This window comes from Salvelinus fontinalis, chromosome 6 (genome assembly GCF_029448725.1).
Source record: "Salvelinus fontinalis isolate EN_2023a chromosome 6, ASM2944872v1, whole genome shotgun sequence".
NCBI lineage: Eukaryota > Metazoa > Chordata > Actinopteri > Salmoniformes > Salmonidae > Salvelinus > Salvelinus fontinalis.
The window spans coordinates 60,681,461-60,706,620 of NC_074670.1; the positions used below are offsets into that span (position 1 = coordinate 60,681,461).

The 25,160-nt window shown below is 41.4% G+C and overlaps 1 protein-coding gene across 14 annotated transcripts in view; it reads right to left on the minus strand.

The window, feature by feature from the left end:
- The window catches only part of LOC129858241 (prominin-1-A-like), a 114,057-nt gene that overhangs the window by 2,973 nt on the left and 85,924 nt on the right, over positions 1 to 25,160 (minus strand). For 4 of the 14 annotated variants that reach the window (XM_055927317.1, XM_055927315.1, XM_055927310.1 and 1 more), the window contains 14 exons: positions 23,971 to 24,055; positions 22,315 to 22,461; positions 18,134 to 18,205; positions 17,432 to 17,524; positions 12,072 to 12,089; positions 10,161 to 10,214; positions 9,918 to 9,998; positions 9,762 to 9,830; positions 8,819 to 8,908; positions 5,494 to 5,609; positions 2,677 to 2,700; positions 2,181 to 2,249; positions 804 to 907; positions 187 to 219 (listed from right to left, as the gene is read on the minus strand). In XM_055927317.1, coding sequence (XP_055783292.1) covers positions 838 to 907; positions 2,181 to 2,249; positions 2,677 to 2,700; positions 5,494 to 5,609; positions 8,819 to 8,908; positions 9,762 to 9,830; positions 9,918 to 9,998; positions 10,161 to 10,214; positions 12,072 to 12,089; positions 17,432 to 17,524; positions 18,134 to 18,205; positions 22,315 to 22,461; positions 23,971 to 24,055 — 988 coding nt within the window. In that variant the 3' untranslated portion in view covers positions 187 to 219; positions 804 to 837. Of the gene's footprint in view, positions 1 to 186; positions 220 to 803; positions 908 to 2,180; positions 3,059 to 5,493; positions 5,610 to 8,818; positions 8,909 to 9,761; positions 9,831 to 9,917; positions 9,999 to 10,160; positions 10,215 to 12,071; positions 12,090 to 17,431; positions 17,525 to 18,133; positions 18,206 to 22,314; positions 22,462 to 23,970; positions 24,056 to 25,160 lie in introns of those variants that run through there. The other 10 variants (XM_055927318.1, XM_055927316.1, XM_055927309.1 and 7 more) reach the window with 6 other exon arrangements.

A 25,160-nucleotide genomic window follows, 5' to 3' on the forward strand; every position in this document is an offset into this window, starting at 1 on the left:
TCTACATGGATAGCCAATAACGTGGTATATTTCTACACGGATAGCCAATAACGTGGTATGTTTCTACATGGATAGCCAATAACGTGGTATGTTTCTACACGGATAGCCAATAACGTGGTATATTTCTATGCTAAACGTGATCGTAGAAAAGACTAACAGTATATAAAACATATAGTGGAAACGTACAATCTAGTGTTTCAGTTCCAGTTTCCGATGGCCCTGTAGAAGAGAAGATGCTGTATCAGAAAATATTTACATTTAATTGCATCAGATTTAATTGGATAATTCAGAAGCTTATTGCTTTAGCCATTGCGAGACTCAAGGGAGAAATGAAAGCAATGAAATGTGAGTTTTGAAATGAGGGAAGTGAGACTTTAGTCTTAAACTGTATAAGTCAATAGGAATAGCAAACACACACAGCGGGTCTGGTCTACAGTAAATTTACAAGTGGTTAGACACAAATACCATCAAACCATATGCGGTTTAAGGTTAATAAGTGATTCCAAAAACAGCAATCCTCACCGTGAAGACTTTCTGCAAAGTCAGTGAAGCAGACATGCAAGCGCTAAAACAAGCTGTGAAGAGGGAGTAGCATAAGAAAAATAAAGAAGAAAAAAATTATAGTGTCAAGCAAAGGATGAGACAAGGGAGAAGAGACTGTGGAAGCTCTGGAGGTTTTTCAGAGTGGCAATGCTATGCAGACAACCAGCAGGTTATGGCATGAAGAGAGAACAAGGCGGGGAGGATAATGCTGAGGAGGTGGCTGGAGAGACGTCGTCCCAGTGATCAGTGGTTCTCAGTACCTTTCTGGAGCCGGTCAAAAAGCCCGGCCTTCTCTCACCAGTCGATATGCCTAGGGGGAGCTGAGGCCCTTGGGAACCTAGTCATAGTGTCATAGGCAGGGATGCTAGAGGCACAGGGGTACAGAGATGGGGGACAACATCAATGGCAGGAAAAGGGAATATTCGAGGGTCGACCATTTTGTAAGGCCCTGCCTCTCGCTTCCAGGTCCTTCACTTGACGAGAGCAACGGGGCAGGCATTTCCCAAGACACAGAAAGCAGAACCACTCCATCGACACTTGCTGAGGGCTTGAGGCCAACCAGGGATGGCATGATGCATGCAGTCACCATACACATGCTGCATATGCACTGAACTGGAGGAATAATAACCACTCTATCCAAAATTATTTTCTATTGACTTTGAGACAAGACAACCATGGTGAATTGCTGATTATTGGGTCGGTTGTAATAAGACAAGCCAAACATGGTGAATTGGTGATTATTGGGTCGGTTGTGATAAGACAAGCCAACCATGGTGAATTGGTGATTATTGGGTCGGTTGTGATAAGACAAGCCAACCATGGTGAATTGCTGATTATTGGGTCGGTTGTAATAAGACAAGCCAACCATGGTGAATTGCTGATTATTGGGTCGGTTGTAATAAGACAAGCCAACCATGGTGAATTGCTGATTATTGGGTCGGTTGTAATAAGACAAGCCAACCATGGTGAATTGCTGATTATTGGGTCGGTTGTAATAAGACAAACCCTAGGTGTCAGGTTGGTTATTGTTCTTTTCCCTTTTCAGTCATTCTGTGGATATGCTCTCTGTGTCTGGACACTGTTATAGTTTAAATATGTTGGATGTCCACATTTCAATGAAAACCATGCCGTTAGAACGAAGTTAGTCACATGAGCAGTTGTCTCAGTACCACACCAAAGCAGACATGCTTGCCTCTCTTTTAGCCTCTCTTTGAGCAAAAGGATCACGCGTACATTCACAGCAGTTTTCCCAATTCTAAAGAAGACAAGACATGCAAGGAATTTTATGTCACTTGATCAAGTCATCGTGCACAGAGCATGCAGTGGGTAAGTTAGTAATGCTCCAAAGGTCATGCCGAACCCAAAACACACAAGCCGTAAACAGTGGCCTAGCTATCTGGCTCACAACCTCCCAATGCTGGAGCCGCAACAAAGCAGAAAGAGTCCAGCTGACCTCCAGATGTGTCTGAGGGGCTAGCCAACCCCCTAGGGCATACAGTGTCCCATCCACCTTATTTAACCATCCCACTGAGTGACTGACTGCCCCCAGGCCAACATGCCACCCCTGCCCCCGTTCCTCCCTGAAACATGCCATGCAAATTGATTATTTCCGTAAGCCTGCTTTATATTTAGTTTACCTTGTCATTACAGGGTTTTGGATACCTTGTAAACACTCATTATGATAACCATTATTACCAATTTCCATACTGAAACAAAACATTGCATAAAAAAAACATGAGGTAAGAGACATGGCATGCTATCAACCCTCGGCAATAAAAGGCTTTTCTCTAAATAGAAATAGGATTCTAGACATAAACAAATGTTTCCATATAGAAAGTTGTGAACGTATAAACCACAGCATTTTATCTTACATCTTAACTTACAAAAACAGAGGTGGAATTTTGCTTTTGTAAGATAATGTTGTAAGAGCCCTTAATGATCAACAAGGGTCATTTCTTCAAGATAGCACACAAAGGAAATCCAAAATGATCCACCAAGAGATGCATTTCATAGCTAAAAATGTAAAACCAGCACCATGAAATCTATGTACAAAATCCACAGAAAAGCACAGATGTACCAATGAGATATACTGGAAGGAGAAAGGAGAGGTAAAATGGGTAAAATGAATCTTACGTTTTCATGGGAATTGTCTCAATGCTACAAAGATACAAAAAAGCAAAAATGTTAATGAAATGCTCGGTAATTGAAATGCACTAGAATGTTTTGGGCACAATAGTACTGTTCAGGTGACATCGATACACGTCATTGATCAAGACACTTGGTGACTTGTCTATGGCCTTTATTCACTACTGTAAGTGCCTGGGCGAGGCGAGGGCGACTGAAGGATGCATAAAACAACATGAATAGCATTCCACAACTCTTAATACGCTGTTTGTTTTCTTACAGTGCAAAGTGCTTGACAGAGAGAAATTAAATGAAAAATAAGGATGAAGAATATGGAAATAGTAGGAATGGTTATCACAAAGTAAAATGCCAAGTTCCAGAAACAGATGAACTGCAAGGGAAAAGAGAGCGAGACAAAGAGAGAGAATGAAGCAGTAGAAAGAGTTAAGTTACTGTAACTTGCTACTCCTATTAATACTACTTACTACTAAGTTACTACTATGTAGAGGTCGACCGATTATGATTTTTCAACGCCGATACCGATTATTGGAGGACCAAAAAAAGCCGATACCGGTTAATCGGCCGATTTTTAAAAATTGATCTGTAATAATGACAATTACAGCAATACTGAATGAACACTTATTTTAACTTAATATAATACATCAATAAAATCAATTTAGCCTCAAATAAATAATGAAACATGTTCAATTTGGTTTAAATAATGCAAAAACAAAATGTTGGAGAAGAAAGTAAAAGTGCAATATGTGCCATGTAAGAAAGCTAACGTTTAAGTTCCTTGCTCAGAACATGAGAACATATGAAAGCTGGTGGTTCCTTTTAATATGAGTCTTCAATATTCCCAGGTAAGAAGTTTTAGGTTGTAGTTATTATAGGAATTATAGGACTATTTCTCTCTATACGATTTGTATTTCATATACCTTTGACTATTGGATGTTCTTATAGGCACTTTAGTATTGAGAGTGTAACAGTATAGCTTCCATCCCTCTCCTCGCCGCTACCTGGGCTCGAGAACCAGGAACACATCGACAACAGCCACCCTTGAAGCAGCGTTACCCATGCCTAGCAAGGGGAACAACTACTCCAAGTCTCAGAACAAGTGACGTTTGAAACGCTATTAGCGCGCACAACGCTAACTAGCTAGCCATTTCACATCGGTTACACCAGCCTAATCTCGGGAGTTGATAGGCTTGAAGTCATAAACAGCGCAATGCTTGAAGCATTGCGAAGAGCTGCTGGCAAACGCACAAAAGTGCTGTTTGAATGAATGCTTACGAGGGTGCCTACCATCGCTCAGTCAGACTGCTCTATCAAATCATAGACTTAATTATAACATAATAACACACAGAAATACGAGCCTTAGGTCATTAATATGGTCGAATCCGGAAACTATCATCTTGAAAACAAAACATTTATTCTTTCAGTGAAATACGGAACCGTTCCCTATTTTATCTAACGGGTGGCATCCATAAGTCTAAATATTCCTGTTACATTGCACAACCTTCAATGTTATGTCATAATTACGTAAAATTCTGGCAAATTAGTTCGCAATGAGCCAGGCGGCCCAAACTGTTGCATATACCCTGATTCTGCGTGCAATGAACGCAAGAGAAGTGACACAATTTCACCTTTAATATTGCCTGCTAACCTGGATTTATTTTAGCTAAATATGCAGGTTTAAAAATATATACTTCTGTGTATTGATTTTAAGAAAGGAATTGATGTTTATGGTTTGGTACACGTTGGAGCAACGACAGTCCTTTTTCGCGAATGCGCACCGCATCGATTATATGCAACGCAGGACACGCTAGATAAACTAGTAATATCATCAACCATGTGTAGTTAACTAGTGATTATGCTTGATTGATTGTTTTTTATAAGATAAGTTTAATGCTAGCTAGCAACTTACCTTGGCTTCTTACTGCATTCGCGTAACAGGCGGGCTCCTCGTAAGGCAGGTGGTTAGAGCGTTGGACTAGTTAACCGTAAGGTTGCAAGATTGAATCCCTGAGCTGACAAGGTAAAAATATGTCGTTCTGCCCCTGAACAAGGCAGTTAACCACCGTTCCTAGGCCGTCATTGAAAATAAGAATGTGTTCTTAACTGACTTGCCTAGTTAAATAAAGATGAAAAAAAAAATCAGCAAAAAAAAAATCTGAAAAATCGTCTACAAAAATATCGATTTCCAATTGTTATGAAAACTTGAAATCGGTCCTAATTAATCGGCCATTCCGATTAATCGGTCGACCTCTACTACTATGTACCACTAAGTTACTACTATGTACTACTAAGTTACTATTATGTACTACTACTGTAAAGCTATAGACATAAGAGGGGGGAAAAGATAGTAAACAAGAAAGAAAGGAGCAGCTAGCACCACAGCACAGAAGCAATCCTATAACCTCGTATTTAACTTGTCGGTTGTGGGACTGAATCAAATTGTGTTAATTACCACTTTTGTAATCCTGACTCCTCCCCATTTCAGTCTCTTTAATGCGTATAATAAGGGTCTAAAAAGTCAGTGTTTGCCCTAGATTATTTTCGCGCAAAGTCCTCAAATCAACTGTATGGCCTCTTTAACCAAATAGGCAGTGGGAAAGTGCTAGGTGTGGTGGGCCATTGGCAGGGAAGAAGGCTGTAATAAGGATCCCCATATATCCAACAAATCACTGGGTTGCACTACAAATTAACAACAGGGAACTTCTAAACCTCAGCTATAGTTGAATTAAGGATGATCCAATGGTTCTTTCCAGAGATGACAAACTGTTTGTGATAGCATAATATCAAAAGTGGAGTAGAGATACTCACTCATCGTAAACATCCTCTGTGTCCATTCTACGGTAAAACTTTGCCAGTTTTACTGACAGGATGATGCTAGGAAGGAGGAACAGGGCACAGCAGCCTAGGCCAAACCAGAATGTGTTCTGAGAAACAGAGAAAACAGAGATAATGCCTTGTCAGTGGATCTGATATCCAGGCATAAAGCAGCCCTGTGTTCGCTTCATGTTCTCTTTACATTTACCACCACCAAAACGTTGAGTAAATTATCAAGACATATGGTATACTGGTTTATGAAATAAAGTATAGCAATGGTTAGGTAGAACCAAATGTTAAACATATGAATAATTGTATATTTCATTACTGGGTAACTTTTCAACACTGGAGCCTTAGGTATGAAGTATAGCACTATACACTGCCTACACTTCTCAGCCCTGTAGATTCATTAAGGACTTTCCATCATTTTGGACATCAATGTCTGCAGAGTGTGTATCTGTGTGTGACTGTGCATGTTTGTGTAGAGGGGGCAGTTTAGCCAGCTCTAAATGAGAAAACCACTGAGTCATAAAGTCATCATAGCTATGACATACACTGCGCGTAACAGCCTCATAGTCTGTTTTAGAGAATGAACACTGTCATGATACATTTGTCTCCCCTCCAATCCCACTGATAGTCAAAGCGTCACAGCTTTGCTCTGTTTCCATGTTAGGTAACCAGCTCCATTCGTCCATCCTTACCAGATACACTGTGCTGTTGACTCTTCTCTACTCTATAGACTCAGTGTGTAAACTATTGTGGTGTGTAGCTATTGTGGAATGACTAGAAGCACTAACTCTTTCCTGTGTTCCTGTACCTTTGTTTCCTTGACACTAGTAAAATTACCCATTGAGCTTTAACAAGCGCTTTGGTCGGTGCTGAGTGTCCAGAAACATCCTGTTCCTAGTCCAAGTCATTTAGCTGGCGCTGGAACCTATGGAGTTCCTAAGTGGCTATTTGTTCCACTTCACTAGTGGAGGCAGAGATGCTTCCTGCCATTGGGAGTGTGTTAGTAACAAGGCCCCATGCCGGCAGGACAGATGTCGGGATTATGTAAGGCTGGTTTTATTTCCTTCTTCTCTCTTTCTCTGTCTCTCGCTCCCCATCTCTGCAGCACACTGTAGGGTGCTCCACTGCGCGCTGCCAGGTCTACTAGCTCTCACTGATCATGTGCTGGAATTCGGGGCCTGCACGTTCTAAATCAGGCGAGGTTGGGGGTAATGGTGTGTAGGTGTGTGTGATTGGAGGGGGTGAAGTGTGTAGGTGTGATTTGAGAGGGTGAGGTGCGTAGGTGTGTGTGATTGGAGGGGGGTGAGTAGTCAAAGTACTGTAGCCATCTTTTGCCTTAATGACAGCTTTGCACACTCTTGGCATTCTCTCAACCAGCTTCATGAGGTAATTACCTGGAATGCATTTCAATTAACAGGTGTGCCTTGTTAAAATTTTATTTGTGGAATTTCTTTCCTTAATGCGTTTGTACCAATCAGTTATGTTGTGACTAGGTAGGGGTGGTATACAGAAGATAGCCCTATTTAGTAAAAGACCAAGTCCCTTGTGACCCGAGGCGTATATCGCAAGTCATGAATTCACAGGAGAGCCTTTTGAACGTATTTTTAAAATAAAAAAAAATATGTGCAGAAATGCCTTCTTGAACATGTGAACTTTCATGTGCCTTAATATCAAACTTGTATGTCATCTGTAAATACAAATACAATTGTTAAATTACGAGCCTAGTTGGCTTTGCCACAGAAAAAGCGAGCAACCTTCCAGCTAGCCGTGATTGGCTGAGATAATGAGTGGGCTGGACATTTTGAGAGATGAGTTTGGATTGGTCGGTGTTGCATCTTGTGTCTATAAAATTAGCTGCTCGTAATGCGTAAATAATCGCTTCTACTGCAGTTTTTGTTCTAAAGATATTATGTTAGCCATGGAGAACTGCAAATATGTTGCTACTGCTCCCAATAACATTGCTGCCCTGAATTTATCAGGCTCTATCGACAAAGGTCAGTGGTTAAAGGTTATGATGGACTACTTTCTGGACGACGATCGTGCCATGCAATGCTGACTCTCTCATTTCATAACACGTTTTGAAATCAGTGGAACACAACGGGTCAAACAAGCTGTGCAAACTAAACGGAAACGGAAACAACACATGATGTCTTATGAAAGGGGTTCCAGTCTCCCATGAAGCTTTCATCCATGTATACAGGTAAGAATCTTGCTAAAGATTCAGATATTATACGTTTCTAATTTTGTCAGAAAGTTGTTTTCATTGCAAGCTAAAGCTTGCTGTTAGCTAGCTAATGTTAGCTGAGGTTAGGTGGCTGGCTTGGTAGCTAACATTAACTTATGTGTATGAAGTGTGTGTAACGTTAGTGATGTTTTCTCAGAATGCCATTTCGCATTGCTAGTTATAGCCTAATGTTAGCTAGCTAACATTAAACTTATTGCTTAACTTTAGCTAGCTATGACAATCGGTTTGTATTGCTAGTTAAAGCTTGCTGTTAGCTAGCCAGCTGACATTAGATGGCTGGCTTGTTATGGTAGCTAACATTACCTGTATGAACTGTGTGTAGTAATGATATCTCAGAATGCCATTTTGCATCTATTGTATAATAATGCAAAAAAAATTGTATCTGGAATTTGTCTTTCAACATTATTCAGTACACCATTTCTCCAACTACGGAGTTGGGAAAACACGTGTGGACCTGAATTGTGATAACTGCAATGGCCAAAACAAGAACAAGTTTGTGCTCTGGTATTGTGCCTGGTGGACCATGCACAAGCTCCACCACAATCTGGACCTTCACTTCCTGATCACAGGCCACACCAAGTTTACCCCTGACTTATGCTTCGGCCTCATCAAGCAGCGATTCAGAAAGACCAGTGAACACTTTGTCTGAGATTGCTGGTGTTGTGAAGGACAGCACTGTGGCAGGGGTCAACATCCCACAGCTGGTTGGACTAGATGATGGTACGGTGCTGGTGGAAAGCTATGTCTGGCAACAACACCTGACTCTGTACTTTAGGCCGCTGCCACAAGTACCAGCACTTCAGGTAAAAAATAATTTTCTTTGTATGAGGTTATTCTTATCTAAACTTGGGATGTCAATTGATGTTGTGCAGGGTTGTAATGTCTTCTGATTTTGTTGTTATTCCCTGTTTTACAGCTTCGATGCTCTGGAGCCTGGTGTTGTGTTAATTACCACTTTGTAATCCTGACTCCTTGTAATCCTGACTCTGTAATCCTGACACCAACCACCCAACTGACGTTTCAGGCATGTTTTCAAAGGACCCCTTATATTGCTTTTTTAGTTACCAACGAGTCGACCAAGAAGCTGCAGGCTACGATCTCCACTGTGTCCACGATGTTGCTGAAGGGTTTGCAGGCTGCTACCTCCATGGTCAGCTGGGTAAACCATGCAGACAAAGGGCAAATGTTACAGTTATACCATTGGCGAACAATTACCAAAGTTGTCGGTTGGAATTTCTGGAAAATTAATGGATGTTATAGCTTTACACATGGACGATTGATGACTAAGTTGATTGCAAAAAAGTCAGCAGAGCTATTATTTTTGGCACAATTCAATAAAGTTGTGAAAAGCAGTCTTTTCAAACAGTACAACAGTAATTTACTAGCACTCAGTACTGCTTTATCTAATTTCCTCCTTATGCTACAGGGTTCAAGGCTCAACAGGGGAAAACAAGGTTCAAGGCTCACAGAGGAAAACAAGGTTCAAGGCTCACAGGGGAAAACAAGGTTCAAGGCTCACAGGGGAAAACAAGGTTCAAGGCTCAACAGAGGAAAACAAGGTTCAAGGCTCAACAGGGGAAAACAAGGTTCAAGGCTCAACAGGGGAAAACAAGGTTCAAGGCTCACAGGGGAAAACAAGGTTCAAGGCTCACAGGGGAAAACAAGGTTCAAGGGTCACAGGGGATACTAGGTTTAAGGCTCACAGGGGGAAACGAGGTTCAAGGGTCACAGGGAACATTTTGGTTCAAGGGTCACAGGGAAACCAAGGTTCAAGGCCCAGAGGGAAAAAAACAAGGTTCAAAGCTCACAGACGAAATTCCAAAGTTGGTTTCCATTTGTGTTCTTTCTATTTTTAGACCCCAAAGTCTTAACATTCTCAGAGAATGAGCAGTTGATAAGCTGTATGTCAACATAGTTTGGGAGCTAACACTAGTTTATCGTCTACGTCATAATTCTAATATAAGAACTGTAATAGGCATTCAAAAACTGTTGGGACACAAATACTTACGGAGGTTCTGACCCACTCTATGTATTGCCTGAAGTAACCAACAATGGTTTGCTTGTACCTTTCTGTTTCCTAATGGAGAAAGGGATAATATGTTACCTACTGTGTTTTATCCTAGCACTGAAATGTAAACAATGACTGGGAAGCCATCTTAGTCACCTGGATGGCGACATGTGTTGCATTCTGGGAGATGAGATACTGGGCCGCTTCGATGGTCTTCAGCACATCAGTGATTTTGTTCTGGACAGGACACAGCATGAGAATGCTCAAGATGCTTTCATAACAGTCTATGGAGCTGTTACGTAGTCTTTATTCAGTGTTTATGGATGCATTACGAATGCTTGATGTTGATTGAGACAGTGTGAACTGTTAGGGTAGATGGTTTGTAGGAGGCCCACTTACCGGCAGATCTGAGGCAGTCCTTTCGAGTAGTCTAATGCTCTGATTCAGCGTACTCTTTTAAGGGGAAATGCACAACACAAGTTAACACCCCAGAGATAAAAGGTCAAGGATTAGAGACAGTAATAACTCCTAAAACACACAACACTGAAACACAGGGGAGACTAGACAGGCACAAGCATCACCATGATGCTTGAAGACACGGTTCTAGTTTTATCACACATGGGGAAAGAAGAGCGGCATGGTTCCCACTGGGAGGAAAATGCTTCATATGAAACAACAACAACAACAACAATGGCTATTTCATGTGGATTTTGGTCATGATGAATGTGTTGCAAAATACAGTACTAGACCAAAAGTATGTGGACGCCTGTTCGTCGAACATCTCATTCCAAAATCATGGGCATTCATATGGAGTTGCTGCTATAAATTCCTCCACTCTTCTGGGAAGGCTTTCCACTAGATGTCGGAGCATTGCTGCGGGGACTTGCTTCCATTCAGCCACAAGAGCATTAGTGAGGTCGGGCACTGATGTTGGGCGATTAGGTCTGGCTCGCAGTCAGCATTCCAATTCATCCCAAAGGTGTTCGATGTGGTTGAGGTCAGGACTCTGAGCAGGCCAGTCAAGTTCTTCCACACCGATCTTGACAAACCATTTCTGTATGGACATTCCCCAAACTGTTGCCACAAAGTTGGAAGCACAGAATCGTCTAGAATGTAATTGTATGCTGTAGCATTAAGATTTCCCTTCACTGGAACTAAGTGCCCAGTCCGAACCATGAAAAACAGCCCCCGAACATTATTCCTCCTCCCCCAAACTTGAAGGTTTGGTTGACACTATGTATTCGGGCAGGTAGCCTAATCCTGGCATCCACCAAACCCGGATTCGTCCGTCGGACTGCCAGATGGTGAAGAGTGTTTCATCACTCCAGAGAAGGCGTTTCCACTGCTCCAGAGTCCAATGGTGGCGAGCTTTACACCCCTCCAGCCGACGTTTGGTATTGCGCATGGTGATCTTAGTCTTGTGTGGCTGCTCAGCCATGGAAAGCCATTTCATGAGGCTCCCGACAAACAGTTCTTGTGCTGATGTTGCTTCCAGAGGCAGTTTGAAACTCGGTAGTGAGTGTTTCAACCGAGGACAGGCTATTTTTACGCGCTACGCGCTTCAGCACTCAGCGGTCCTGTTCTGTGAGCTTGTGTGGCCTACCACTTCGCGGCTGAGCCATTGTTGCTCCTAGACGTTTCCACTTCACAATAACAGCACAATAACAGCAGCTCTAGCAAGGCAGACATTTTACGAACTGACTTGTTGGAAGGGGTATCCACATACTTTTTTCCATATATTGTATGTAGAAACCACAAATACATTTTTTCAATACTATTTGAACAAGTGTAGACAAGTGATAACCAATACGTGGAAAACATGACAAAGGATTAAATTCATGCTGGTATACGTACATGGTAATTAGTCAGCACATGCACCAGATTTGAAGTATAATTGCAGGATTAACAAATTACACACAGACTAATGTACAAATCCTAAAGACTGATTTATTTTTACATAGCCTGTAAAGGACCTAATCTTGCAGTTTTTACAATCATGTCATTCAGGTCTGAATCTCATTCATGAATCTCTACCATGGCCTGAAAGAGAATGGAAGTTCATGGTAATGGTCAGGGCATGCCAGGGAAGCCCCTTGGATTCGAGGTACAAGGAACATGTATAACTTATTGTGGGCACCAATACTGTAATTTGATATGATATCGATATCGTTTGATATCGATATTAGCAAGGCATAGGCTTTCATTTATTTGAAAATAAAAAGTCAATATGAGCTTTAAATGATGGGAGAGTGGAGCAGAGCCCGCGACAGTACAGACGGACAAAGATACATTTTGGAGACAGATGCTTACCCTCGCTCTAACATATTTCTTGGCAGCCATTAATTGAAGTAGAAGAGTTACAGGAGAAATATAGAAAGAAAAAGATAAGACAGATCTCTAAAACTCAGCATTTCTACGTGATATGAATGTAGTACTAAGTATGACTTTGAATATTTATGGGGATATTATGGTATTTTGGGAGAAACATATGTGCGCTACTGTGATGTCATGTATGTATATGTATATGTACAGTCGTACAGTATACAGTATATGCACAGTCGTGGCCAAAAGTTTTGAGAATGACACAAATATTAATTTTCACAGTCTGCTGCCTCAGTTTGTATGATGGCAATTTGCATATACTCCATAATGTTATGAAGAGTGATCAGATGAATTGAAATTAATTGCCAAGTCCCTCTTTGCCATGCAAATGAACTGAATCCCCAAAAAACATTTCCACTGCATTTCAGCCCTGCCACAAAATGACCAGCTGACATCATGTCAGTGATTCTCTCGTTAACACAGGTGTGAGTGTTGACGAGGACAAGGCTGGAGATCACTCTGTCATGCTGATTGAGTTTGAATAACAGACTGGAAGCTTCATAAGGAGGGAGGTTCTTGGAATCATTATTCTTCCTCAAACAACCATGGTTACCTGCAAGGAAATACGTGACGTCATCATTGCTTTGCACAAAAAGGGCTTCACACGCAAGGATATTGCTGCCAGTAAGATTGCACCTAAATCAACCATTTATTGGATCATCAAGAACTTCAAGGAGAGCAGTTCAATTGTTGTGAAGAAAGCTTCAAGGCGCCCAAGAAAGTCCAGCAAGCACCAGGACTGTCTCCTAAAGTTGATTCAGCTGCGGGATCGGGGCACCACCAGTACAGAGCTTGCTCAGGAATGGCAGCAGGCAAGTGTGAGTGTATCTGTACGCACAGTGAGGCGAAGACTTTTGGAGGATGGCCTGGTGTCAAGAAGAGCAGCAAAGAAGCCACTTCTCTCCAGGAAAAACATCAGGGACAGACTGATATTCTGCAAAAGGTACAGGGATTGGACTGCTGAGGACTGGGGTAAAGTCATTTTCTCTGATGAATCCCCTTTCCGATTGTTTGGGGCATCCGGAAAAAAGCTTGTCCGGAGAAGACAAGGTGAGCACTACCATCAATCCTGTGTCATGCCAACAGTAAAGTATCCTGAGACCATTCATGTGTGGGGTTGCTTCTCAGCCAAGGGAGTGGGCTCACTCACAATTTTGCCTAAGAACACAGCCATGAATAAAGAATGGTACCAACACATCCTCGGAGAGCAACATCTCCCAACCATCCAGGAACAGTTTGGTGATGAACAATGCCTTTTCCAGCATGATGGAGCACCGTGCCATAAGGCAAAAGTGATAACTAAGTGGCTCGGGGAACAAAACATCGATATTTTGGGTCCATGGCCAGGAAACTCCCCAGACTTTAATCCCATTGAGAACTTGGGGTCAATCCTCAAGAGGCGGGTGGACAAACAAAAATCCACAAATTCTGACAAACTCCAAGCATTGATTATGCAAGAATGGGCTGCCATCAGTCAGGATGTGGCCCAGAAGTTAATTGACAGCATGCCAGGGCGGATTGCAGAGGTCTTGAAAAAGAAGGGTCAACACTGCAAATATTGACTCGTTGCATCAACTTTATGTAATTGTCAATAAAAGCCTTTGACACTTATGAAATGCTTGTAATTATACTTCAGTATTCCATAGTAACATCTGACAAAAATATCTAAAGACACTGAAGCAGCAAACTTTGTGAAAATTCATATTTGTGTCATTCTCAGAACTTTTGGACAAAACTTTACATTACTGGTCAAAAGTTTCAGAACACCTACTCATTCAAGGGGTTTTCTTTATTTTTACTACTATCATGTAGAAACCAAAAAAGCGTTAAATCAAAATATATTTTATATTTGAGAATCTTCAAATAGCCACCATTTGCCTTGATGACAGATTTGCACACTCTTGGCCATTCTCTCAACCAGCTTCATGAGGAATGCTTTTCCAACAGTCTTGAAGGAGTTCCCACATATGCTGAGCACTTTTTGGCTGCTTTTCCTTCACTCTGCGGTCCGACTCATCCGAAACCATCTCAATTGGTTTGAGGTCGGGGGATTGTGGAGGCCAGGTCATCTGATGCAGCACTCCATCACTCTCCTTCTTGGTCAAATAGCCCTTACACAACCTGGAGGTGTGTTGGGTCATTGTCCTTTTGAAAAACAAATGATACCCCACTAAGCCCAAACCAGATGGGATGGCGTATCGTTGCAGAATGCTGTGCTAGGCATGCTGGTTAAATGTGCCTTGAATTCTAAATAAATCACAGACAGTGTAAGCATCCCCACACTATCACACCTCCTCCTCTATACACACTCCTCCTCCCCACACTATACACATGCGGAGATCATCCGTTCACCTACTCTTCGTCTCACAAAGAAATGGGGTTGGAACCAAAACTCTCCAATTTGGACTCCAGACCAAAGAACAAATTTCCACAGGTCTAATATCCATTGCTCGTGTTTCTTGGCCCAAGCAAGTCTCTTCTTAATATTGGTGTCCTTTAGTAGTGGTTTCTTTGCAGCAATTCGACCGTGAAGGCCTGATTTCACACAGTCTCCTCTGAACAGTTGATGTTGAGATCTGTTACTTCTGTTACTTGAACTCTGTGAAGCATTGATTTGAGGCTGAGAATTCTAATGAACTTAATCTCTGCAGCAGAGGTAACTCTGGGTCTTCCATTCCTGTGGCGGTCCTCACGAGAGCCAGTTTCACCATAGCGCTTGATGGTTTTTGCGTTCCATATTGACTGACCTTCATGTCTTAAAGTAAGGATGTACTGTCGTTTCTCTTTGCTTATTTGTGCTGTTCTTGCCATAATATGGACTTGGTCACCAAATAGGGCTATCTTCTGTATACTCCCCCTACCTAGTCACAACACAACTGATTGGCTCAAACACATTAAGAAGAAAATAAATTCCACAAATTAACTTTTAACAAGGCACACCTGTTAATTGAAATGCATTCCAGGTGACTACCTCATAAAGCTCGTTGAGAGAATACCAAGAGTGTGCAAAGCTGTCATCAAGGCAAAGGGTGGCTATTTCAAGAAACTCAAATATAAAATACATTTTGATTTGTTGAACACTTTTTTGGTTACTACATGATTCCATGTGTTATTTCATAGTTTTGAAAAACCCTTGAATGAGTAGGTGTTCTAAAACTTTTGATCGGTAGTGTATACAGTATGTCTTTTAAGGAGCCAAATACAGGTGCGAGGTATAGCTAAAGATATGATTGATTTGCCCTGGTGAATGTATACATATGTGTATATAGTGCCTTCGGAAAGTATTGAGACCCCTTGACTTTTTCCACATTTTGTTAAGTTACAGCCTTGTTCTAAAATGTATTAAATAAAAATCTACAAACAATACCCTATATAATGACAAAGTGAAAATAGGGTTTTAGAAATGTTTGCAAATGTATTAAAAATGTAAAACAGAAATACCTTATTTACTTAAGTATTCAGACCCTTTGCTATGAGAGTCGAAATTGAGCTCAGGTGCATCCTGTTTCCATTGATCATCCTTGAGGTGTTTTTACCTGTGGTAAATTCAATTGACTGGACATGATTTGAAAAGGCACACACCTGTCTATATAAGGTCCCACAGTTGACAGTGCAGTCCGTAGAGCGCCGAGACAGTATTGTGTCGAGGCACAGATCTGGGAAGGGTACCAAAAAATGTCTGCAGCATTGCAGGTCTCCAAGAACACTGTGGCCTCCATCATTCTTAATTGGAAAAAGTTTGGAACCACCAAGACTCTTCGTCGAGCTGGCTGACCGGCCAAACTGAGCAATCGGGGGAGAAGGGCCTTGGTCAGGGAGGTGACCAAGAACCCAATGGTCACTCCGACAGGGCTCTAGAGTTCCGCTGTGGAGATGGGAGAACCTTCCAGAAGCACAACCATCTTTACAGCACTCCATCAATCAGGCCTTTATGGTAGTGGCCAGACGGAAGCCACTCCTCAGTAAAAGGCACATGACCGCCCGCTTGGAGTTTGCCAAAGGGCCCCTAAAGGACTCTCAGACCATGAGAAACAAGATTCTCTCGTCTGATGAAACCAAGATTGAACTCTTTGGCCTGAATGCCAAGCGTCACGTCTGGAGGAAACATGGCACCATCCCTACGGTGAAGCATGGTGGTTGCAGCATCATGCTGTGGGGATGTTTTTCAGTGGCAGGGACTGGGAGACTAGTCAGGATCCAGGGAAAGATGAACAGAGCAAAGTACAGAGAGATCCTTGATGAAAACCTGCTCTAGAGCACTCAGGACCTCAGACTGGGGGTGAAGGTTCACCATTCAACAGGACAATGACCCTAAGCACACAGTCAAGACAACGCAGGACTGGCTTTCAGGACAAGTCTCTGAATGTCCTTGTGTGGCCCAGCCAGAACCCGGACTTGAACCCGATTGAACATCTCTGGGAAAGACCTGAAAATAGCTGTGCAGCGACGCTCCCCATCCAACTTGACAGAGCTTGAGAGAATCTACAGAGAATGGGAGAAACTCCCCAAATATAGGTGTGCCAAGCTTGTAGCGTCATACTGAGTAAAGGGTCTGAATAATTATGTAAATTTGATATTAAAGTTTGTGCAAACATTTCTATGTGGCATTGTGTTTAGATTGATGAATTTTTTTAATTTTTAATTTTTAAATCCATTTTAGAATAAGGCTGTAACGTAACAAAATGTGGGAAAAATCAAGGGGTCTGAATGCTTTCCGAATGCACTGTATGTCAGATATGCTGCACTTGGTTTGGTTTGCCCGGCACAATGCAACCAATGGAGTTAACCTACAGGAGGGTCTCTCTCCAGGAATAAGGTTGGAGAGCCCTGGTCTAGCTCTATATTCTAGAGGCTTGAGTGAGAGATGAAAGCTACACTGAGGTTGCATCGATGTCTGACAATGACGTGTCAAATTCCTCCCGTATGTAAAGACACACACACACACACACACACACACACACACACACACACACACACACACACACACACACACACACACACACACACACACACACACACACACACACACACACACACACACACACACACACACACACACACACACACACACACACACACAAGCATGTATGTACATATTTGTGCACACACACACAGGTTTTCTTATGAGGTCAGCTGAAGAGCCCTTTTAGGTTCTAGATATAGCACCTTTTCTTCTAAGAGGGTAGAGCATGGCCATGGCCATTTCTGCTAGTCGGGTGAAGCTGAGCACTGATGGGCCCAGACATGGATGTTAACCTAAAAAATAATGATTGAAGATAGTTGATTACCATGGCCTGCTCCATAGGGATGACCAGCTGACTGTGGATCTGACGGAGACTATTGGCGTGGCCCTTCAGAGAGGTCTGGAGGGGCCCTTTGGGCTAAGGACACACACATAGACAGAGGTTCAGACACACATACAAAGAGGTAATAATCATTATTAATTTGGGGGGTGCTAATATTTGTCCTGTTACACACTTGTGGGTGTTCCTTGTACAAGTGTGTCACAGAAATGTGTTTATTTCATATCCAAAGTGCCCCTGAGACACCCGCAGGGAGTGGGGTCACTACCAGGGTCACCATTGTCCAGAGTCCCTGGACATACATTCATGTACAGAATGTATACATTTACAAATATTTAGAGCAATGTGCAATCAATCTGTGTAAAACTCTATAGTACACAGGCCTACACACAGCAAACCACTTAGTATAAGAGACTGCCTTAATTAATGAATGTAATGCAGCATAAAAACTACATATTGAACCCATAGAATTACATGGAATTACATATGCAGTTAATGAAGACACGAGGAGCTTTCACATAGTTTTAGATCTGAACTCCCATTCCATTGGCTCCCTGTCTTGGATCGTGGTGTAAATAAAGCTTCAATCTACTGGTACACTGAGAAAACATTGTGTGGTTGGTTGGAGCCGTGTTGTTTTTTCAGTATGAGGTTTTTATTGGACGGTTGGTCATATGTTGTTCTCACCATAAGGTCTGTCTGTGCCTCAAGCTCATTGGCGTACGACAGTAAGTCCACCTGAGTCACCCCTTTGTTGACCTGCAAATGAACAGAAATAGGATTATAATGTATTATGATGGTGTTATAATGCATTATAAGACTTGTCATAAGCATGTATGACCCCCTTCGGTCTTTTCATCTTATAATTACAGTTGTGCAACTGTGCACATAGAGACATAACAACAGTAACCTTAATACGCCTTATAATATCAAACTCTAAAGGCTCATAGAGGCTTATAACAAGTCATAAAACATTATAGTTGTCGGTTTTAAGTAAAGAGTTATACAACCTGCAATAAGAGGACATAAGACGATCATGTTCCTTAGAAAACTTAATGTCCTCCCCCATTCAACAGATTCTGATAGAGAAGACGTACAGTTGAAGTCGGAAGTTTACATACACTTAGGTTGGAGTCATTAAAACTCGTTTTTCAACCACTCCACAAATTTCTTGTTAACAAACTATAGTTTTGGCAAGTCGGTTAGGACATCTACTTTGTGCATGACACAATGCATTTTTCCAACAATTGTTTACAGACAGATTATTTCACTTATAATTCACTGTTTTACAATTCCAGTGAGTCAGAAGTTTACACACACTAAGTTGACTGTGCCTTTAAACAGCTTGGGAAATTCCAGAAAATGTCATGGCTTTAGAAGCTTCTGATAGGCTAATTGACATAATTTGAGCCAATTGGAGGTGTACCTGTGGATGTATTTCAAGGACTACCTTCAAACTCAGTGCCTCTTTGCTTGACATCATGGGAAAATCAAAAGAAATCAGCCAAGACCTCAGAAAAAAAACAAAAAAGTCTGGTTCATCCTTGGGAGCAATTTCCAAACTCCTGAAGGTACCACGTTCATCTGTACAAACAATAGTACGCAGGTATAAACACCATGGGACCACGCACCGTCATACTGCTCAGGAAGGAGACGCGTTCTGTCTCCTAGAGATGAACGTACTTTGGTGTGAAAAGTGCAAATCAATCCCAGAACAACAGGAAAGGACCTTGTTAAGATGCTGGAGGAAACAGGTACAAAAGTATCGATATCCACAGTAAAATGAGTCCTATATCGACATAACCTGAAAGGCCACTCAGCAAGGAAGAAGCCACTGCTCCAAAACCGCCATAAAAAAGCCAGACCAAGGTTTGCAACTGCACATAGGGACAAAGACTTTTTGGAGAAATGTCTTCTGGTCTGATGAAACAAAAATAGAACTGTTTGGCCATAATGACCATCGTTATGTTTGGAGGAAAAAGAGGCTTGCAAGCCCGAAGAACACCATCCCAAACGTAAAGCACAGGGGTGGCAGCACCATGTTGTGGGGTGCTTTGTTGCAGGAGGGACTGGTGCACTTCACAAAATAGATGGCATCATGAGGATGGAAAATGATGTAGATATATTGAAGTAACATCTCAAGACATCAGTCAGGAAGTTGGGTCTTCCAAATGGACAATGACACCAAGCATACTTCCAAAGTTGTGACAAAATGGCTTAAGGTCAACAAAGTCAAGGTATTGGAGTGGCCATCACAAAGCCCCGACCTCAACCCTATAGAAAATTTGAGGCAGAACTGAAAAAGCGTATGCGAGCAAGGAGGCCTACAAACCTGACTCAGTTACACCAGCTCTGTCAGGAGGAATGGGCCAAATTTCACCCAACTTATTGTGTGAAGCTTATGGAAGGCTACCCAAAACGTTTGAGCCAAAGTCAAACAATTTAAAGGCAATGCTACCAAATACTAATTGAGTGGATGTAAACTTCTGACCCACTGGGAATGTGATGAAAGAAATAAAACCTGAAATAAATAATTCTCTACTATTATTTTGACATTTCACATTCTTGAAATAAAGTGGTGATCCTAACTGACCAAAGACAGGGATTTGTTACGAGGATGAAATGTCAGGAATTGTGAAAAACTGAGTTTAAATGTATTTGGCTAAGGTGTATGTAAACTTCCGACTTTAACTGTAGTCTGAAGTCTATATCTCTGTGCTTTTGGAAAGAGTAGCTATAAACTAATCAACCACTAATCAACATCAGTGTTTCCCCTATATTCATTTAGCAGCAGCGCATCGCCACTGCTAAATTGTTTCCGCCACTGAATTATTATTTTTTGCTATCTTGTAATCCTGAAAGTATAGCCAACCCTATTAATAGAAGTATAGATGTACAGTACCGGTCAAAACCGGTCCGCAGAGATCATCCGTTCACCCACACCACGTCTCAGAAAGATATGGCGGTTGGAACCAAAAATCGAAAATTTGGACTCAAGACCAAAGGACAAATTTCCACCAGTCTAATGTCCACTGCTTGAGTTTCTTGGCCCAAGCAAGTCTCTTCTTATTGGTGTGCTTTAGTTGTGTTTTTTTGCAGCAATTCGACTGTGTCTTCCATTCCTGTGGTGGTCCTCATGAGAGCCATTTATCATAGCGCTTGAAGGTTTTTGTGACTGCACTTGAAAAAACTTCTTGAAATCTTCCGTATTGACTGACCTTTTCATTTTAAAGTAATGGTGGATTGTCGTTTCTCTTTGCTTATTTGAGCTGTTCTTGCCATAATATGGTCTTGGGCTTTTACCAAATAGGGCTATTGTAACGGTATTTGTCATCTGAAGAAGAGGAATCATTGGACCAAAGCGCAGCGTGGTAAGTGTTCATGCTTGTTTTATTAAAACAGAACACTATAACAAAAATAAACAAGAGAATAACCGAAACAGTCCTGTAAGGTGAAAACACTAAACAGAAATGAACTACCCTCAAAAACCATGTGGGAAAAAGCTACCTAAGTTTAGTTCCCAATCAGTTCCTGATTGAGAACCATACCCGGCCAAAACAAAGAAATACAAAACATAGGAAAAAAAACATAGAATGCCCACCCAAATCACACCCTGACCAAACCAAAATAGAGACATAAAAAGCTCTCTACGGTCAGGGCGTGACAGCTATCTTCTGTATACCCCCCTACCTTGTCACAACACAACTGATTGGCTCAAATGCATTAAGAAGAAAATAATTTCCACAAATTAACTTTTAACAAGGCACACCTGTTTAATTGAAATGCATTCCAAGTGACTACCTATTGAAGCGGGTTGAGAGAATGCCAAGAGTGTGCAAATCTGTTATCAAGGCAAAGGGTGGCTTTTTGAAGAATCTCAAATATAAAATATATTTTGATTTGTTTAACACTTTTCTGGTTACTATATGATTCCATATGTGTTATTTCATAATTTTGATGTCTTCACTATTATTCTAAAATAATAATAAAATAGTAAAAATAAAGAAAAACCCTTGAATGAGTAGGTGTTCCAAAACTTTTGACCGGTAGTGTATACCCTAGGAAAACCCTTGGAAGACTTCATGAAGACCTCAGGAAGACCCAAGGAAGATCCTAGGAAGAACCCAGGAAGACCTCAGGAAGACCCCAGGAAGACTCCGGGAAGACCCCGGTAGGACCTCGGAAAGAAATCAGGAAAACCCCAGGAAGTACTCAGGAAGACCCCAGCTAAATCCTGGTTAGCCATAACAGAAGCAAATCCTAAATCCATCGTGGTATTTCATCTTAAATGTACACTCCAAAATTAGATAATATATGATTTGACAGTTAAGTTAGGATGTTCTGAAATACCTACCCTTGTTAGTATTGTATACATTTGTCTTGCATACAGGAACTTAATCTTCCATTCAAAGATAAGTCACTAATGCAGGATATTGCTTGGAAGCAGGTTAGTGTTTGAAATTATAACTATCTTCAGTGATGTGTCATACAAGTATACTAGTGTGTCTTTTGAAGGTATATCTGAAAAGTCTACAGTAGCTTGAGATGAAGGAGAGGAAGCCAAAGTAGGCTATTAAGACGAAAGAGAGAAGAGGAGTCAAGGAGAGGAGGACACTTTGAACTATTTAGATAAGGAGAGGAGGATACTTTGGACTATTGAGATAAGGAGAGGAGGACACTTTAAACTATTGAGATAAGGAGAGGAGGACACTTTAAACTATTGAGATAAGGAGAGGATACTTTAAACTATTGAGATAATGAGAGGAGTAGAGTAGAGGAAGTCACTTTAAACTATAGAAATGAACGATAGGCGACCAAGGGGGAAAGTATTTATAGATTGAGATGTCCCCTCAATGCCAGTACTCTACCTCCTCCAGATACGCTGCATAGTTGATCTCCGCGACGCCAGTCTCAGAGAAGTCAATTAGGCTCTGTTTCCCCTCAGACTCCAGCAGGACAATACCTCTCAGGTTAATCTTCACACTGTCAAACATATTCGCCACTTCCTCGGTGTACTGGAAACACAGGGAGAATTGTCAGCTACACCGATAAAGATAAGCAATAGCTATGAATGTGGTATATATTGGTAACAAATGTGGGTTTATGAAGCCCTTATGTCAATTTTACACATTCAAACATCCTCACCACCACGTTGTACTGGAAACAGAGAGGGAGCCTAGTTACATTTCATATGTAATGGATGGGTTACGAATGTGTTATGATATCCTTATGTAGGTACCCTTCAAGTTACAGGCGCAAATCTATTTGTTTACACCAATCTTCATTGCACATGGTTGTTACAAGAGCAAAAATGTGTGTTTGCATTTGTGCAAATGGTTTGTTTTCCAACTCTATTTTAGTAGCCTCTACTTTAGTAGCCTCGACCTCGGTGTTGAGGTCTGGTACCGCGAGAGTCCAGAACATAGAAATAGAATTCTATGGTCAAGACTATTTTAGAGAGCCTAGAACAAAATGGTGATCAAAACAAAGTTGTTCACTTGAAGTAAACAGATGGGTTTGTTATTGATTTCCTTAGTGGTGGTGTGGGGTGGAGCGGTACAATAGACCAGGGACAGGGTAGGCCCCTCTTAATTCAAAGAGGGTCTTCCTGCTTCCTAGGTAACCCCATTCATTGATACAAAGTACAGATTAAGACGGCCTGTTTTCTTTCCGTTATGTCTTCTACACACTCATATAATAGAAGAACAGTTCGAGCTAAAACACAACAAATCCTCACTAGCTAAGAGCCACATTGAAAAACAATAGATAAACTGTAGAACAAAATAAATAAAATGTCAATAACATAAACCTTTTTGTATTTAGTCTTTATAAAAAACCTCCTAATTTGTTTAACCTAGCTAAACTTATGCTAGCCAGCTCTATCCATCCCTAACCCTAACCTAGCCTAATGTATGCTAGCCAGCTCTATCCATCCCTAACCCTAACCTAGCCTAACTTATGCTAGCCAGCTCTATCTATCCCTAACCCTAACCTAGCCTAACTTATGCTAGCCAGCTCTATCCATCCTTAACCCTAACCTAGCCTAACTTATGCTAGCCAGCTCTATCCATCCCTAACCCTAACCTAGCCTAATGTATGCTAGCCAGCTCTATCCATCCTTATTTACTATTAAATAAAAGGGGCGAGCTAATCTTGCCAGGAGGCTGGCTAATGCTACAGTTCACTGGCCTGCTTTTTGTTTGGCAATAACTAATTTTGTTAGCTAATGCTCATGAATCTAAATGTGGAAATGCAGAGTGTTAGCTAAACACTTGATTTAGCTTGACCGGTGTGAAGTATAGGCATAGTTGACACTTTTGGGATTATTCCACTGGTTACATTGTTTTTGGCAAGCAAGATCAAACATATCTCAATTACTTGAAAAAAAGGTCTGATTCGGTGTGAGTGTGATTACAGTAACTAAAGCGTATTATATCCATGTGCTACTATGTGCAGGTATGCAGAATAGAGTAAGTATACTACAGTGAGTGAGTGCACACTGCACAATGCATGTGAATACTGACCAGGCTGGAGTTTAGCAAGGTTGTGACATTGAAGACTTTATCCAGGCGCATGGCAGAGTAGAGACTTCTGTTATTTTTGCAGTTACTGAGAGAGAGAGAAATGTCAATATTATCACTTCCATTCAATTCCTTGGTTAGTTAGCTCTCTCTGCTGCCACCCAGTGAATAAAGTTGTAACTCTATTCAGCTCTGTATCGCTGCCTTCCGGTCATTTTATAAGCAGTGTTCTCTCAAATCACTTTTAGAAAACTTATCCAACACAAAGTATTAAGTCAGCATGCATGACTCATATTTCCCATTTAGGTCCATTGTTTGTAGTTACATAACTGAACACATTCAATGGTCACGTGGGAGAGTGAAGTAAGGGTAAAGGAATGGTCATGTCTGTACACACTATGTCATGGCTAACTCCCTGACTAGGTAGTAGCTGATGCGACAAGTCTCTATAAGGAAACATAACGCGATGGTCTTAGAACAAAGCTTTGCTGCCTGTTCTAATCGAGAGATGATGAAAGTTGATGAAATCTGAGGCATAAAAGATCACTAAGCAATTCACGTACTCCTCTCCCTAGTTTCAATCCTTTACATCATTTATTATAAGCAATATCGGATGGAATGTGAGGAGGTAGAATATTGACACAGACATTAGCCTGTGACATTTATTTAAATCAAACGCTGCCACAAAACAGGAATATCTAGAGTTATGACCTGGTTCTATCCATAAGTAATCAAGTTCAATTCTAAACTCAGCAAAACCAGAAACGTTCCTTTTTCACGACCCTGTCTTTCAAAGATAATTCATAAAAATTCAAATAACTTCACAGATATTCATTGTAAAGGGTTAAAACACTGTTTGCCATGCTTGTTCAACGAACCATAAACAATTAATGAACATGCACCTGTGCAACGGACACTAACAGCTTACAGACGGTAGGCAATTAAGGTCACAGTTATGAAAACTTAGGACAAAAAAAGAGGCCTTTCTACTGACTCCGAAAAACACAGAAAGAAAGATGCCCAGGGTCCCTGCTCATCTGCGTGAACGTGCCTTAGGCATGCTGCAAGGAGGCATGAGGACTGCAGATGTGGCCAGGGCAATACATTGCAATGTCCGTACTGTGAGACGCCTAAGACAGCGCTACAGGGAGACAGGATGGACAGCTGATCGTCCTCGCAGTGGCAGACCACGT